At 38.3% G+C, this 18,246-nt stretch overlaps 1 protein-coding gene across 1 annotated transcript in view; it reads right to left on the bottom strand.

Annotated features, from left to right (window-relative positions):
• Positions 1–18,246, bottom strand: part of dmd (dystrophin) — a 387,210-nt gene that overhangs the window by 251,424 nt on the left and 117,540 nt on the right. The window contains exons 3-8 of the mRNA XM_030747286.1: positions 10,951–11,043; positions 9,957–10,037; positions 8,229–8,321; positions 4,670–4,771; positions 2,979–3,049; positions 529–647 (exon numbers count right to left, since the gene is read on the bottom strand). Coding sequence (XP_030603146.1) covers positions 529–647; positions 2,979–3,049; positions 4,670–4,771; positions 8,229–8,321; positions 9,957–10,037; positions 10,951–11,043 — 559 coding nt within the window. The remainder of the gene's footprint in view (positions 1–528; positions 648–2,978; positions 3,050–4,669; positions 4,772–8,228; positions 8,322–9,956; positions 10,038–10,950; positions 11,044–18,246) is intronic.

Raw genomic sequence — 18,246 nt, 5'->3', positions numbered from 1 at the left:
GGGGGGGGGGTTCCCATTATGCACTGAGAATTTCTTCTTAACTCACCTCTTTTCACTCTGTTTATACACCACTATTGCATTTAATCAGTAGTAATTGATTTTGAACTCTGGCTCTGGTGTGCCTTATTTTCCTTCACCCCCAACTGGTTGTGGCTTCTCCTTGAGCCTGGTTCTGGCAGAGGTTTCCTCTTCTTAACATGGAGTTTTTCCTTCCCACTGTCGCCAAGCACTTGCTCATAAGGGGTCATCTGATTGTTAGTGTTTTCTCTCTATTATTTTTAGGGTCTTTACCTTACAATATAAAGCGCCCTGATGCAACTGTTTGGTACTATATAAATAAAACTGAATTGAGCTGGAGGGCTGGAGTTGTCTTGATTGATTACTTTATCCCTCAGAAAAGACCATATCACCGATTGTTGCAATAAGCACTATAATTCTGGACCTATTTTGCAAAAAAAAAAAAAATCCAAAGAACAAAACATCATTTATCACAGTTTGGACATGTGTGTGTATGTGAATGTTAGTTACCCTCAGGGTCCAGCAGACTCTCTATCCCCAGGTGCTGCTCTGCCTTACTAAAGGCGTGTTCCAGTCTGTCGATTGCTGATGTCTTCTTCTCCACAGAGCTCCAATCAAAAAGTTCAGGCCTGGAGAAATCAGCAAGGGATCATGTACACACTTTATCAATATAATAATTTGTATTCCAAATGTGACAAAACATCCTCAGTATTTTGCCAGTGCTTTAAGCAAATTTATTATTATGTGTTAAGTAATAGTAAATAAATGGTACTCTCCAAAATAAAACAAACAAAAAGGATGATGGTTTTTGTGATTTCACACTCTGCATTACTGTAAGAATGAGTAGATGTCCAGATGACCTACCCATGACTTAATGCATAATTACATGGGGCCTGGAACCCAGACTCCTTTAGGTATCCACAGGTATATGCTAACTGTATATCACCTTTGCAAAGGTGAATTCTTCCATCTACTAATTGAGCCTTTTACCCAATACTGACATATTAGAACAATCCAATTTTTTATCATAACATCACAGCACTTGACAAGGAATTGTACCAATGTACAAAAATGTATATATATGTGTGTGTGTGTGTGTGTGTGTGTATGTGTGTGTGTGTATGTGTGTGTGTGTGTGTATGTGTGTCTGTGTGTGTGTGTGTGTGTGTGTGTGTGTGTGTGTGTGTGTGTGTGTGTGTGTGTGTGTGTGTGTGTGTGTGTGTGTGTGTGTGTAATTGTATAAAGAAAAACTATAAACCACATGTATTTTGCAGGGTCCTTTCTGGAAATGTCCATTATCCATTATCACCCGAGAGGGGAAATCATTTAATTTAATGATAATTTATCCTGACTCACTTTATTCTACTTACTCAGCTTCTTGTCTGCATCATGTTAATAACATTATCAGGCACACATTTTCTGTTATTAATCTACGCCCTACGCCATCCTAATTTAATTCAGGATATGAGTCTAACAGCCAGGTTTTTGATTGTGTAGCATCTGATTCTTCAACATCACAGGCAGTCTATGTCCGTTCTGTACTGATGTGCTGAAAATATCAGTACCTAAGTTAAATTACATTATATTACATTAGATACTATTACTGTAACTATCACAAGTCTGCAATAAAATATCTTGAACAATTTGGGCATGTCTGAGAGTTCGTCAGACCTTAACCCACATTTATGGGTTAAGGTTAGCATTAAAAGTCAGAGGCAGGAGGTTGGGCTGGATGCTCAAATCGGTCACTAAAGATCAGCATTTACATCCAGATTCCTGACTGTGGGTCCAGGTAGCAAAAGGATTTTGTTTTGTTTTGTTTTATTTTAGGGGAAGTTAGTGGGTATTGTTAAATCTTTCTAGTGCTCTTGAAGTGCTAGTAATGTCACAAGAAATGTGTAATTACCAATGATCTTTGTTTTTTTGGCAAATGTGAGATGAGCCTTTGTGTTCTTTTTGGACAGCAGAGCTTTTCACCTTGCAACTCTCCCATGGATGCAATCATTGCCCAGTCTCCTCTTTACTGATGAAGACTAACTTTAACTGAAGCAAGTGAGGTCTGCAGTTCTTTAGATGTCATTCTGGGTTCTTTTGTGACCTCCTGGATGAGTCCCCATTGTTCCAAGTTTTCTTGTGGATAATGGCTTTCACCATAGTTCGCTGGAGTCCCAAAGCCATAGAAATTGCTCTGTAACTCTTTCCTGACTGGTAGATGTCACTGACTTTGTTTCTTTAGACTGTACATGATGTGTTGCTTTTTGAGATCTTTTAATCTGCTTCACTTTGTCAGACAGGTTCTATTTAAGTGCTTTCTTGATTTAGCAGGTCTGGCAGTAATCAAGCCTCATTGTGGCTAGTGAAATTGAAGTCAGCTATCCAAATAATGTGCTTAGTCACAGTTAATTCATGATTTAACAAGGGGAGGTAATTACTTTTTCACGTAGGACCAGGTACATTTCGATCGCTTTTTTCCCTTAATAAATGAAATCATCATTTTAAAATGGCACTTTGTCTAATATTAAATTTATTTGATGATCTGAAACATAAAAAACTAAGAAATTAAGAAGGGGAAAAATACTTTTTCATGGCCCTGTACTAATGCAATAGCACAGACTAGTATAGTACATACAGTATTTTGTATAGACTATTTAGAAGTTCTAAGTCTAGTTGAATCCTTTTAGTTGTTCTACTTGGCTTGCTGTCCCCTTCCATATACAATATTTTTAAAAACCTTTTCTAAGTACAGTACTCATGGGCCAAACTTCCATGTCTAAATATATATATTTATTGCAATGTCTGAACAAGATCAGACCTTAAAGAGCTGAGAAATCCCATTCTCCTACATCCCCTTGAGATTTTATGTTTATCCGCTCCTCCTGTGTTAATGCTTCATTTTCATTTTGTTTGCATGTCAACACACACACCCACACACAAACATGCACATTCATGAACTACAGTACCTGTGACTATGGATGAGGGCATTGAAGGCCAATCCATCATTCCAGCTACTGGAGAAGTTAACCACATTGACCTGAGGACAGCGATAATGGATATTGAAGGACCAACCTGAGAATGTAGCTTAACACCTAGAGTGGAAATGATGTCATCCCAATACTGGTTTCCATTTTCATAGATAAAAAACAACTTTTCACTCAATATGCATCTGTAAGATTCTAAGGCATGTGGTGTTGGTCTATTAGGGCAAACATGAATTTTAAATGTAATATAAAACTCAGTCTCGACCAACTAGTTACAATTACTATTCCTGTCAAGCCTTTCTATAACAACACACTCATGCTTACAAGTTTAGCTTCTCCTCCTGCTGCTCAGGGCTTTTTGTAATGCAACCTGTAACCATATCAAATAAGTTTGTTAATAGTTTTTAATCTGGGTTATTATTGTGAATATAAATATAGTTAGGTGGGAGGAGCATTAGCATAGATTTTAGTTCCAAACAACTTTTTCTCAAGAAACTAAAATGTTCCTTCAGGCAGCTTTAATGCTGCAATTCCACAGTGGTATAAAGACTTGCAAAGACAGCAACTCACTATAAGAGGTTACAGTCCAGTAGGGTAGCAGAAGACAATACAACATCATCACAGAAACTATTGCGTTACAAATTATTGATGTGATTGACCATGAGATGACTGAGACTGACTGACTAGCAGTCCCTGATGTAAATGTGGCTTTTGTTTAAACCTTGATTTTTGGTTTTGGAAAGGTAAGGTTTGCTACAATCAAGGCCATTCACAATACAAAATCATTCAAATGAAAGCAACATCAAACGGAGAAAAGGTAGATAGCACTCACATATAAAACTCTAAAAATACAAAATATTCCATGATGCAAAGGCACTCTAAACAAACTGTTGATAGTTTTGTTTGTTTTTTAAATACTGACTTAATCTTAGAACTCAAGTTTCAATGTCTCTTATTTTCATACATATGATGAGCAATATGATAACCCTAGCTCTGAAGCCTAACCCCAAATATAGAAGTCATGATAATATTACAGCCCTCTCACCTTCAGCAAAAATATTTTGCCCGAATTTGGAGGTCTTGCCTTAAACTTTTGTCCACATACTTTTAGTTAGATATGGGGAATCCCCACTTTCTCCATTTCAATCAATAATAATCAAGTAGGTGTAGCCAATCACAGCACAAAATGATCACATGAAAAAAGGCATGAGAAAGAGGTATCATTAGCCTATATTATCATATCATTGGCAGTCATGTTGTTTATCTCCACTTCTAAGTACAGCCAAAATATGCAAGGGGTACTAAACATTCAGGAATATGAATATCGTGTTGCATATCTTTGAAGAGTAAAGAACACATATGCCAAATTTCATGGCTCAACTCCTTATAGTTTTGGAGTCTGTAGACCGGAAGGATAAAACTTCATGGACAGACCTCCGGACGGATGGACAATATGACAACAATCTCCTCCCACTTTAGGAGGACAGCAAAAAGAAAAACACAAACAAAACAAACAAACAAAAACCTTACTCTATGAAAAATGACTACTAATTAAGCTTAAAAATAGAGACTGCCAACTACTTTACAGTTACAACTTTACATTTACACTGACAACTATTCAAATATGATCCAGTGTGTCAGTCAGGATTGGGGTAAGAAGTAAAGGAACATACCTGGGGATACTGGCGTGTGTTCTGACGAACCCAACTCAGCAGAATCTTCTCACTGTTAGTCTGCTGTAGACCCGCCATCACATCCTTCATCACATCCTTTACCTGCACACACAAATGCAAAGTATGGCTGGCGTAAAAACTTAGATGCATGAAGTATTTCTCATCTCATCATCATCATCATTGTCTGAAGTATCAGCTCCCACATGGTGTAATTTTCATTACATCCCAACATAAAAGTTATGGATGGAACAAATAATTCAATGATAAGGTTAAAAAAATCCTCTAGCGTGCTTTGGGGGAAGATTATGAAGTATTCAAATGAATATTAAACCATGAATGTACTTGGCCATTACAAAACATATATTGTGTACAACACTGACATTTTATCCTAAAGAATGCTTCAGTTCTAAGTGAATATTTAGAAGGAGTAATCATAAAAAGTCTATTTAAATACTTGTTTCACAACATGGCAGCATGCACACTGATCCCAGATAACTAACAGTGCCGCAGTATTTGGTGGTGATATTCATGAGCTTCCTCAATGGAGAGTTATATTTTATTTTAATGCTGTAGTGGAGTGCTGTCAGTATAATCTGAACTGAATCGTTCTCTCATCTTTATTTCCTGATGAACTGATGTGTTACACTTGTCAAAGCTTATTTTGAATAAAAACTAACATTTAAAAGTATTTTAATCCAGGTTTATAAAAATCCTGAAGACATCACCCATTTATGTATTTTTTATATTTATTTAACTGTATACATAACACCTGCTGCCTATTATAAGTTTTTAAAATCTAATCTAATAGTAATAATAAAATAATATTTTAACATGTGTTCTGTTTATTTTTAAATTGTAATTAATTTCAACTTAAATTGGCGGGCTGCTTTAACAAAGATTTCTGTATACGCTCATTCACAATGACACACACACACACACACACACACACACACACATAAAAGCACTTACAAACTTGCATATGTACACACACATAAGCTGATAACCTCCAGGGCGTAGCTGCCTTTGGCAGATATTTAGACACACAATACACACATACCCACACACTCATGGTACCCATAAACATGCATACTCCGCCAACACACACGTATCTCATTACAGAAATGCAGTTTGCTATTAGTTGCACCATTAAGTCTATGCTGAAACTAGCATGATTGAGACATTAGCATCTATTAAACTTGATGAGGAATGAAACACAATTACAATGTATTGTAATATAAGCTAATAAAACTACTGAATTGACATCATGTTTTTTTAAATCACTCAACCCATTATATACTATATTTTCAACTTTAATAACAGATCATTTGAAAGAAAGAGCAAAAGCAAAAAAAGGAAAAAGACAAAAGAAAAGAAAAGAGAAAATGAATGGAAACTTTGGTGTGACTGATTGTGAATGTGCCGTTTATGGCCAGTTGATGTACTTCTCTCCAACGTTTTCATGATGAATATCTTACATACAGTACCAGTCAAAAGGACACAGGTTAATTTGTCCAAACATTTGACTGATACCGTATGCCTTTCCATGATTTCTAGTCAGGAAAACTGACCAGAAACCACACAAAGTTCCCTAAACTGTAATTCAAATTTAAAGTGTATGTGAAGTTTTTTATATTTGTCACATTTCTCACACATCCTAAATGAATTGGGGTATTTTTTCTACCCTCCTGTAGGTCTCCCACATACAGGAGGCGTCATAAGGTGGAGGCCCTGGCGGACCATTCCCCGGCTATCAAGGCACTTGGGACATGGAATGTTGCCTGTCTGGTGGGGAAAGGAACCTGAGCTAGTGCGTGAGGTTGTTCATGTCTGGAGTTGCCCTGGATGAGAGGGTGGGTATCTTTGTCTCCCCTCAGTTTGCTGCCTGTATGTTGGAATTTTCACCAGTAAATGAGAGGGTCTCTTCCCTGCGCCTTTGAGCCAAGGAACCAGTCCTGACTGTTGTTTGCACTTATATGCCAGTTCATAGTGCAACAACCTTCTTGGAGTCACTGGGTGGGGTGCTCCATCTGGTGACTCTGTCATCCCATTCATGAGATCTTCAACTCCCACCTCCAGCAGAAGTGCAACAGCATTCCAAGGCAGGCTGAGGACATTGAGGCTCCTGCACTGTGGCAAGGTGGCTGTTGCCTATCGTGGTCTATAATCCCTGAACCAGATGGTGAACAGGCTTGGCTAGCCTGTGGGACTTCAGAGGCACCTGATGGGTACCAGCAGGCCAAGCAGAATGTAAGAAGAATGTGAAAGGAGCACTGAGTGAAGTTTTAGGGAGCACTAACTAATGAAGGACAAAGACCCCTGGTCGGATAAGTAACCCAAAACACAGTAAATAAAAGATATCCAGAATCTTTTAAAGACTGGAAAACCGTGGAGAAAGACAACCCTTAGTGCAGCACTCCACGAAACAGGTGTTTATCATAGAGGCTAAACAGAAGCCATTTATCAGTAAAGACACATGACAGACCCCTGAAAGTCGTTAGAAGGGTGAGTGTGTCCAAACGTGAAAGTTCCTGAAAGGGTTCCTAATATTGCTGCTACTATATGAAACCTAAAATGTGGAAATAGATAAACTCCAACTTCAATTAAAAAAAACCCAAAAAACTGAAAGGTACATTTGATTTAGAGAAGAGGAAGAGTAACCTACAGGATCAGAAATCTGGAATATTGAGATATTCCACAGAGCTGGAAGAGCAAAACCTTTAACAGTTTCAAACAATATTTGGTCTGGAGTGGATACAGTATTAGCTCACGTTTGGTGCATACATATTGGGTATGATAATGGAGGAGGACCAAGGGCAAGCAAAACATTTTGGGCATACTGCATATTGTCGTGTAAAAAAGGAATAAAGTGACAGATCTACTTTACAGTAACGCCAAAGTTATATCAGTTTACAACAACAACTTTTAAGCTGCTTTTTTTTCTTACATTGGCACATCAATGTGTCTTTGTGCCTCACAGAAAAAAACCTTGCTGCTGTTTTTGTTGCTTTGCATTTCCTGTAATGTGACTGCTGACCTTGACAGCTAAAATCCAACAAATTGTACAAACTCCAGATATCACTATCAGAAAGATTCACATGGACACACCAGAATAATGTGATCCTTGCCAGGAAAATTCTGATTCACATGAAACAAATCTGTGTAAACAAAACATGCATGTGTCCAATTTTTATAAAAGGCCCCTCTGAATACAATGCATTTACTCAGAAAATGCATACATGCATCAAGAATTCAGGGAGACTGTGAAGCTCTATTTTCTGTTTTGAAAGATTTCTGTTGGATATGAAAATTTCAACTGCAGCAGATGGATATGAAAATTCTCATCAAGGTCAAAGTAAATGAAAAAGAACACTGAGATCAACAAGAAACATACTGAGGAAAGGCAGCAAAAAGTAAAGTTAGACTAAATGAATGCACACACTTTCAAAATATCAATATAACAGTGCCTTTAAAATGCTGACAGATTCACTCACCTGTGTGAGTGAATCTGTCAGCATTTTAAAGGCGAGACTTACACATGCCACCACACACACACACACACCTGCCAGTGGAGAATGATGCTCCAGATGAGCCCAAGAATCAGTTTGTGATTTCCATCAACAATGTCCGCTGCTCCAATATTCACCAGTTCAACCTGGAGAAGGAATGTGGCAGACACACAAATCACATGATGATTATAATTTCAAGAAGGTTCTCCTATTCTGACTTATCCTTTTTGTTGGTGACTTCATAAAATGAAGCAATGTTTTCTTGTGATCTTATACTCACATATACACCAAAATTAGCCCCAGTGTTTAAATGTGGACACACATCACAGGGTGACTGACTCCGCTCTAATTACACATAGTGACCTGGTCACGGCTGGCAGATACATTCCAATTCTCAGACTGCTAAAACAGGAAGGGATACTCTTGATTTTCTGATGTATTAGAGTGAACTGCTAGCTGACATGCAAACCAATAAAACTGATTTGTTGGGTGGATCCTGAAGCTGTTTCACATGATCCAATCCTCATCAAGTCGGAGTTTTATTTTTTATTTTTTAAGTGCTTTTTGACAACAAAAAAATGAGAGATGAAGTAAAGATGTGGATCTGGAGGGTCATTATACTCGTCTATATTAATCATAACCAAAGATGTTGACTTTTAGGACGGGGCATGCAGGAGCTTTAGCCTTCATCTTCTAATATGATAATATATATATATATATATATATATATATATATATATTTTATCATATTGTGTGTGTGTGTGTGTATATATATATATTAAAATGTACCAAAAATGAAAGTAATCTCTGTTCAGAAAGTTTGAAACTAACAAATGATTTTTTTGTTTGTACCAACGACAGGGGCTTGACAAGCTGAGAAAGGATTAGCACTTTTTGACTCATTGTGCCAGTGCACTGAGGATAAATGTATGCTCTTTAACTAGAGATTGATGGGAAATGAGTGTGCTAGTGATGCTGTGCCCAGCCCAGTTTACATCTCCATGTTGTAATACAAATGCGCAGATCCATGTGCAAACACAGGTAGCAGTAGTTCAACAAGCAAATTACACTCTGGTTTATCATCTGACCAGATGAGTTGTGTCTTGTTAATCAGCTTGGCCAATACGTGTGATATAAAGAAATTACAGTCTGTAGTGTAATACATCTATTAATAAATCCTTCAGCATTTTAGGAAGGAAAACACAGAAGATTCAGACGATGGAGAGGGGGCAGTCAAAGCACTGGTTTGACAAAATCCCAAAGTTCAACATGTGCAGGTTCCACTACACTTTGTGGAAGTGTAGTGGAACCTGCTCATGAGGCATGAGAATGATATGAGAAATCATTTTTTTAACCAGATGTGTGATGTTTAAACAGCTGTGTTAAATTTAACCACCTTGTTTTTCATTATCTTTAATAGTCCTGTGGAAATTGACAGTTAACTGTGACACATGAGCTCAAGACTTTTAATTCCAGTCAGATTTTTAGTTCTTAATATATTTGAATATACTTTATTAATCAAGGTGTAGGCCTTTTTTCTGAGCTAATGAAAAGCTGTTTTTTTTTTTTAGAGAAATATGTTCTTCATGGGACACCCACTCTACAAACACATGATTTTATTGAATATGAGGCATAACTGTAGATTAAACTACACAGCAGAATAATGAAGTATTTAGGATGAGCTCAACTTTAGACAGTAGTAATATTAATCCATATAAAGTGACACAGCCATTAGCCTTAGCACCCTCCCATACTGTACATTTTTGTGTGTGCATACTCACATTGTTCTTCTGCAAGATCTGCAGAGCACGGTTAACATTGTTGAGCGAGTGAACACGCGTGAATCCTCTTTCTAACTTCACCTACACACACACACACACAGAAAAAACATAAACAAACCTTCCTCAGAGACATTCATGAGCATTACAAAGAGCTGCAGGGGAGAAGGGCTGCAGAACTAAGGAGAGAGAGTGAGAGACAAAAGACAAAAGAAGAGTTGTGAAAGGAAGAAGAGAGAGAAGGATTCAAAAACAGATTATAAAGACCTGAAAACAAACTGGGTTGTGTTGCTGTGTATGCTCATATACTTATAATATACTTTAACCTATTTTCCCTCTCATCTCCTTGAATGATAATTTTAGTACTAATGTTTAAAAGGAGTGATGCAAACATTTTGAATGGTTACACCTTCAAGAATCACTGATCAGCAGAGCAGGGAAAAAAACACATTTTAAATGTTGTGAGACCAATGAGTGATAGTTTTCAGCAGATATTATAATCAAAGCTATCACCATTCAGTGCCTTCCTCCACTAACTAGCTGGCTCAGTAGGCGGTGAAAGTAAGTGGTTAAGTGATTGTGTTGTTTTGTTGAACAGAAATAATGAGCAGAGTAATCTTAACTTCTCCAACATCTGTTGTTCTCACTTATTTTTTTTGGTTAGGTTTAGATGCTAAAATGCCGTTGGATTTAAGATGAGACGATTGTTTGGGTTATTATACATTCTTCCTCACTGTGAACTACACTTTAGAAAACTCTTTTATTTTAGGTTTCCTACATGACAACTACCAGGTGACTGGACATTTCATATGAACTTATGTCTGTCCTGCTTTCTCGTTACACCTGGATGAATGATTATTTACATTCAAGGGCAGAAGTAGCTAAACTAAACACCATAGTTTTATTCTCAATGAAAGTGCAGCACCTGCTGTCACATGACAAGAAGACACCTCGTCATCACTATACAACTAGACAATACAGGTGTGCATGTTCATACCAGCTCATGTCCTGTTAGTCCCTCCAACAGCTCCAGCAGGCGTCGTCCATCACACAGGTCTGAGAACAGGTCCTCCACAGGTGGCTTCCCTGTCTAAAGCACAGTTACACGAAATGAAGATAAAAATGTACATGGTTAACACAAACATGTTTATTATAAGAATAACTACTTATACTTTTGAACTGCTCACAATAACAGTTTCCTATTGCTGCAAAAGAAGAGTCATTAACTTGTTTAGCTAAACCTATGCTGAGAGCAGCAACTGCAGAGGTGATATCAGGTCAATTTAATTGTTTCATGTAAATGTCACCAAAATCTGCTCTTCCCTGCCCCAAAACCCCCATCATCTTACAGATATCTCTTGAGTAATCACAAATCAGTCCTGCATTAAATGTGAAAATTGTACTTTATACCCAATAGGGTGGCTTTTGGGGCTGACAGTCTAGCAGTTGCTTAAAGGTTTACAGCAGTGATGTTATGGGAAAAGACAGAATCAATATGTTACATTAATAAACAAAAATCGATTCATAATAATTTGTTTCATTTAATTTGCATTCAAGCTGGACACATATTACCAGTATTGTTTACTTCTGCCAATGTCATAAAGACATAGATGTGAGTTCAACAAAAAATATTAACTTAAGACAAACACATTAAGTTACTCCAGACACCGGGAGAGCAACTACAGATTTCCAAATGTAGCAGGTTCCAGTAAGATGAGAAAACCTATATAAGACCTGATAAAAATTGTGGGAGCAAAGAGGAAAAGGCAAAAAGCCCAACATGTTTGCACTAATGTGACATTTAATTGTCCTAAAAAGCAGGATGCTATCATTTAAAAGTCATGTTTTACATTAGTTAATGACACAGATGATAGACAAATACAGTCACTCATCAACAATGCAAGTATTTAAAACTATAGCAGCACATCAGCTGTTTTCTTATGAAGAACACTGTGAGAAAAAGACGGTTTGCAATTTGATGACGGTGTGCCTCACCTCTCACCCTATGATAGTTGGGTTAGGCTATAGTCATACTAGGAAAACAGAGGTTGGAGACTGCTGCACAACCAAAATTACCATGTGCAGTCAACATACAATCTGCTTGCCTTTGAAATGGTCACTTTAAAGATTGGGGCCGAGTCTGAGACCACTCACAGTCAGTTGCCATCTTTAAACTTGATAGAAGATGGTAATAAAATGAGGATTAAATGGCAATAAGTCAGTCAGTCTACTGCAATAGTACCGTGATTAACTGTGATCAGTCTCAACATAAGGCAAGTAGCACTGTACCAGAACAAGGGGGGACTTGCCACTGGCAGACTACACAGAATCCACACATCGGGTGCAACTCTCGCAGCCACAGACCGGGCCAAATTTGAATGGATTACATTGATAAAATATAAATGTGATCCATTTAGCTCATCTGGATGAATCTGACACTCATGTGAGAATTATGTTCTTTAATTTTTCTTGCGCTTTCAATACCATCCAACCAAATATACTGAATGACACGCTCACAGAGATGGAGATTCTTCCTTTGTTTCCTGGATCACAAACTACTTGACAGAAAGGCCACAGTTTGTCAGGTTGGGGAACTCTGGGACATTAATGAGCAGCATGGGTGTTCCACAGGGGACTGTCCTGGCTCCATTCCTTTTCACATTGTATACATCCAACCGTCCATCCATTTTCTTCCGCTTACCCGAGGCCAGGTCATGGGGGGAGCAACCTAAGCAGCCCAGGCTTCCCTCTCCCCAGCCACCTCCACCAGCTTATCCAGAGGGACCCCAAGGCGTTCCCAGCCCTGCCGAGAGATATAATCTCTCCAGCATGTCCTGGGTCTACCCTGGGGCCTCCTCCCGGTGGGACATGCCCCAAACACCTCACCCAAGAGGTGCCCAGGACGCATCCTACTCAGATGCCCGAGCCACCTCAACTGCCTTCAGCGACTGGAGTCACAAAAAACACTTCATATTGAACACCGCTAAGACGGAAATGATAATAAATTCCTGAAGATTAAGGCCCCCTCTACAGCCTGTGAAAGTTTGTAGGGTGGACATAGCAGTAGTGACAAAATATAAAAATCTATGTTTACACCTAGACAACTACTAGACTGATCCCTGAATACAGATGAACTACAACAAGGGGCAGAGCCATCTCTTTTTGCTAAGAAAACTAAGCTCTCTTGACACCTGCAGTAAAATGATGAAGGTGTTCTATCAGTCTGTGGTGGCTGTAAAGCAGAGAAATACAGAAAATCATTTGTATCCACAGCCATCAGGCTTTTCAGTTCTCATACAAATAGCAGATGAGCTGTCAGACATATGAATTTCCCTGTGGGATTGATAAAGTTATTCTTATTCTTCTTTATTTGATAATACACAGGAAAGAGCAAGGGGCTGTGGGTCGGGCTCAAACCCAGGCTGCTGCCACATATGGTCACCTGCTCAGCCTGTGAGATAAACCAGCACCTATGAACCAACATAGCCACATCATCTAGTCTTTCATGTGTCACTAACCAAAGAGTGGAAACAAAGCTGCACAGTTACAGTTTTGAACTCAAGAAAATATTTTATACTGTAGCAGTGTTACCATTTTCCTCAGCAGTTTGCTAAAATCCTGCACTATAAATTCCACTGCAAATTTCCTGACTTAGATAAATTAGATAAATTTACGGGGCCAGGAAGAATAGTCTTTTTATTAGCTTTTATTAAGCTACTGTTAATTGCATGGTGAAAATAACTGTTTCTTATTGTTTTGAGTGATGTTAATTTAAATCATTTAAGTAACTATAATGGAAACAATCACCAGTGGGAGGAAGCAATGTAATAAAGAGTGTCAGGTCTGCTAAAAAGAAGAGGAACAGCATGCACTCGGGTGTGAGCATGCCCAGTAGCCCCCTGCAGACCATTACTGAGTAAAGAGCATCAGAGTCGTTGGATTTTTCTCTTCTGAAGAACACTAAAATACGTCATCAGACTCGTAATAAATGTGTACCTGAAAATACATCCCAACTTTGCTTGCTTCGGTTTATGTTTTGCGGATGTTGCCACAGTGAATTCAGTTTGGTACTTAGTTAATAACGTTGTTATTAATAACATTACTGTACAGGTGGAAATTTCGCCATACTGACAGGAGGCTGCTTTGTGGATTTGAAGCTTGATGTCTAAATTTACAGCTTAGGAGCTGATGAGCTTCAAGTGATGATACATTGTGCTTAAAAGTTCAACTGGGAAATTCTGACCATTCAGTCCTCCAGCTCTTTGCCATTTACAGTCCTCTAATGCAATACTAACGACCTGCTAGCTAACAGTCTGAAACTGACATTATCATCTAGATATTTTATGTTTAATTATGTCATTTGTATTTATGTAACATTACAGCAGCTGGAAAAGTTATTAGACTAAATTAAGCTTGCATCATCAGCATGATGAGGCATTCAAAGTGATAAAATAAGAAAATGCTGCTCTCTTTATGTCTGAATATTCTATCCGCGCTCTCTTCTCACATCACCTTATATTTCTCTTTTCCCAGCTCATTGTTGTCTCCTGTTTCGTCATTCTTTTCTCCTAGAACAGCTCATCTGCTGCGTTTGAAGACCTGAACAAACAGTGACAGCTGGGGTGTGAAATTAACACCAGGTACTGGACAAATGCTGCCCTCTCCTCTGTCTGTCACCTGCTTCCCCTCCAAACCGCTCTCTGTCTGAGATAGATTCAAGAGACAGATATTGTTTCACCATCTTCTAGACGTATACAACAATCACAAGAGAAAACACAAATAAATAGGCAGGAAAAACTCATATTACATACAGTTGTGCTCAAAGGTTTACATACTCTGGCAGAGTTTGTGATTTTTTGCCATTTTTCAATTGAAAAAATTTGAAACAATTTGAAAACGGGGTTCAGAGTGGAGCGTTTTTGAAAGCGCCGTCTCCATGTAAACGACTAAAAAGCAACTTTTTGAGAACAAGAGGTGCTGGCGACTCGCCTGAATGCTTCTGTCTGAACGCGTTACATTTTGAAAACAAAAACTGAAAAACGATACTGTTTCCGCTGGATCGCTCTCGTGTAAACAGGGCCTGAGTTTCTGGGCTACTGACAGACCACTGCATATTTCATCCAGCGTTGGTGTTGCTGGATTCCGAGCCGTGGGGAATTCTCTTGAAACCAAATCATGGTCAGGTAGACCAACAAAAATTTCAGCCCCCACTGCCTGGAAAATTGTTTGAGATACAAAGAATAATTAACAGATAATTTCAGCTGAAATACTGGACTCTAAAAAAAGTGGTGTGGCTGTTTCAAGATGCACAATAAGGAGGCACTTGAAGAAAAATGGGCCACATGGTCGAGTTGCCAGAAGAAAGCCATTACTGTGCCAATGCCACCAAAGCAGCCCACTCACAATATGGCAAACAGCACAAAAACAAGTCTAAAACCTCTGAAACAAAGTTGTTTGGAGTGATGAGACCAAAACTGAAGTTTTTGGCCACAACCATAAAAACTACATTTGGAGAGTAGTCAACAAGCCTATGATGAAAGGTACACCATGCCTATTGTGAATATTGAGGGACTGCTGGTGTTTTGGGGATGTGCGAGTTACACAGGCACAAGGAACTTGGTCAAAATTGATGGCAAGAGGAATAAAGCGTGTTATTGGAAAATAATAGAGGAAAATTTGCACTCATTTTTCCCAGAGGATTTTACTTTCATATGACTGTCTTCGCAAATCCCATGTGTCAAATCTATCTCCTATCAGACATTGTTTCCCTGATTTCATTCCTGAGCCTCCATTGCTGTTTAACTTCCTGTACGCTGATTGTCACCTCTGCTGACCTCAGTAGAAACACAGCACTCAACAGCACCATCTGGTGGACTGAAAAAGCACTTGATTTTATGACTGGTACAAAAGTTTTAATTTATATTTGCAATTTATATAATATTAGATATTAGTATTTGGCGTCCCTGTATCAATACAATATTGACACCCAAAACACTGCAATACTATGGTGTATTGATGTTTTAAAACACATTTTCATACATGTACATGTACAGTCAGTTATGAAGTCTTCTGTCTTTCTTTTGTTCAAGATTTATGAGCTGCAAGTGCAACATGAACAGCTCACTCGTGATGGCAGGCACACCAGCACATGAGTAAAAATACAAACAAACCATTACCACCTAATGCAGCACCATCATGACCTCGCCCACCAATAGGTGGAAGAAGGTTTTGTTTTTGGTCACGTTGGGTGCGACATGACCAAAAGTTCTGTCATGTAGCAAAGTTTGTTCGTGATCAAAGGACGATTCTGGAGCTAATAATGCTGAAAATTATAGGATCAATAAATAATTCACTCCTGTAGAGTAAGAAATAAAGCCAGTGACATGCAACTAACACCAAAATATAGCTGAACCTAATGGAGGATGACAACATTGGGTGGTTTCTATTTCAGCGTAGAATATATAGAAAATTTGGGGTGTAAGACCTATGCGCTCTACTGAGTGCCCTTCTAAGTATAAATTTGCATTATTTTATTAAGTTTATGTTCATGAAATCATGAAATAATTTAAACTTTTAATGTGGCTGAGCATCAGCCCTTACCATCTGAGTTGTTACCCTGCACAGCAAGTCAAGACATACAGATCCCAGATAATTGCAGGCTATTCAAGTACAGTACCACCCTTATCACCGGTGTTGTGCCAAAAAAGTGATCGTCTGCCAAAAAGTTATTTCCGGTATTTGTCAGAAAATGACTGGCTGCATTTAAACTGTTGACCTATAATCTGTGAAAAGAGTCAAAAATATCTTTTATGAGTGATATTAAGTCATTTTGAGTGAAAAACAACATTCCAGTCCAAAGGTAGAAGCTGCAATCACTTTTTGGCAAGGGTACTTTTATATATTCTTTATTTATCAGGGTACAAACTGTCGTTGACATTTAAAATGTCTTTTTAAAGAGAGATGTGGATAGAGGGCAGAAAAAATCACAACAATATAACATTACAAGATATTGTTGTGGCCAAAGAGGACTGGATTGATGATAATGTAAATACAATAACACAGAGTCATAGAGAAACATGCAAAACTGTTCTTTTTTTAAAAACCAGTACAAGCAAAGACAGCACACAGAAACATCGGAAATAACTTTATGACAGATGATCACTTTTTGGCACAACACCAGCAGCTCACAGCTAACATGTGGATATTACAGTAATTTCACTGCCCCTCCACCCATCCACACACACAAACACCCACACACACACACACAGGGTACAGAGCGGTGGAGGTGTTGGAAAATGCTGGCACATATTTCAAATGTGTCAGCGACAATATGCTCACTGTCAAAGGGGTAATATCATCATCAACCGTGCTGTCAGTTTATTTGGAATTATATTTCCTGCTCTTCAGATGTGTTATACTTGTCTATGAATGCTAATTTTCAATTCAAAAGTGTTAAAATGTTAATAGATGGTAAAAAGTGAGAGCATTTTCACTGGAAGCACAAACATCTGGACCAGCATGTTGGTGCTGTTCGTGGACATTGTGAAGAGTGATGCCAAGCCTGCTCCAGAAATGATCAAATTATCTGTGAATAATATTTATTTCAAACACCAACTGTCTGTTATAAGTTTTGGAAGACTACTATAATTTAAATAAATAAATCAGATCTGTTTGGTTATACTCGATAAACAGAGTGAGAGTTAAGTATGTGTGTATGATATTTTTAAGAGAAATCTGCTGGACAGTCTGTTAATCAGTAATATTTAATCAATGTACTGGTATTTTAGTTCTGTACCACCTTCTTCAGTCCTGTGTTTGACCATGGTCTCTCTTTATTTGAATGGAGCCCTGGGTACTCTGGCTTTAATTGGTAATCCTAAACTGGCTGTAGTTGTGTGACAGATTGGCAGCCTGTCAAAGGTGTACTTTGCCTTTCACTGTATGACAGCCGGGATAGGCTGCAGTGACCCTGAACTGGATAAGTGGGAGAAAATAGATGGATGGAGTAAGTTGATCTGTGGCACGTTAGCAGAAGTCCCAGGAGTGTAAAGCCACATGTCCATAAGTTGATGGCAGGTCGCTTACAGACATTCCAGGCCCCAGCTCCTCAGAAACCTTCTAAAGTGTTTACTACCAGATCACATGTAGATCAAAAATGTTCTTGCTTGCCTGGAAGTTGAGAAAAATTCTCGAGTTGCATCCACTTTCCACTGAATACACAGGAAACAACTAACGGAGATATAAATAGATAGGTTGGCTTCGCTAAAAATTGAATAATCAGAAAAGTAAATTA

This window comes from Archocentrus centrarchus, chromosome 2 (genome assembly GCF_007364275.1).
Source record: "Archocentrus centrarchus isolate MPI-CPG fArcCen1 chromosome 2, fArcCen1, whole genome shotgun sequence".
In the NCBI taxonomy this organism is placed as follows: Eukaryota; Metazoa; Chordata; class Actinopteri; order Cichliformes; family Cichlidae; genus Archocentrus; species Archocentrus centrarchus.
The sequence above is the reverse complement of the archived record's forward strand: the minus strand, read 5'-3'. Positions and strand labels throughout refer to the sequence as shown.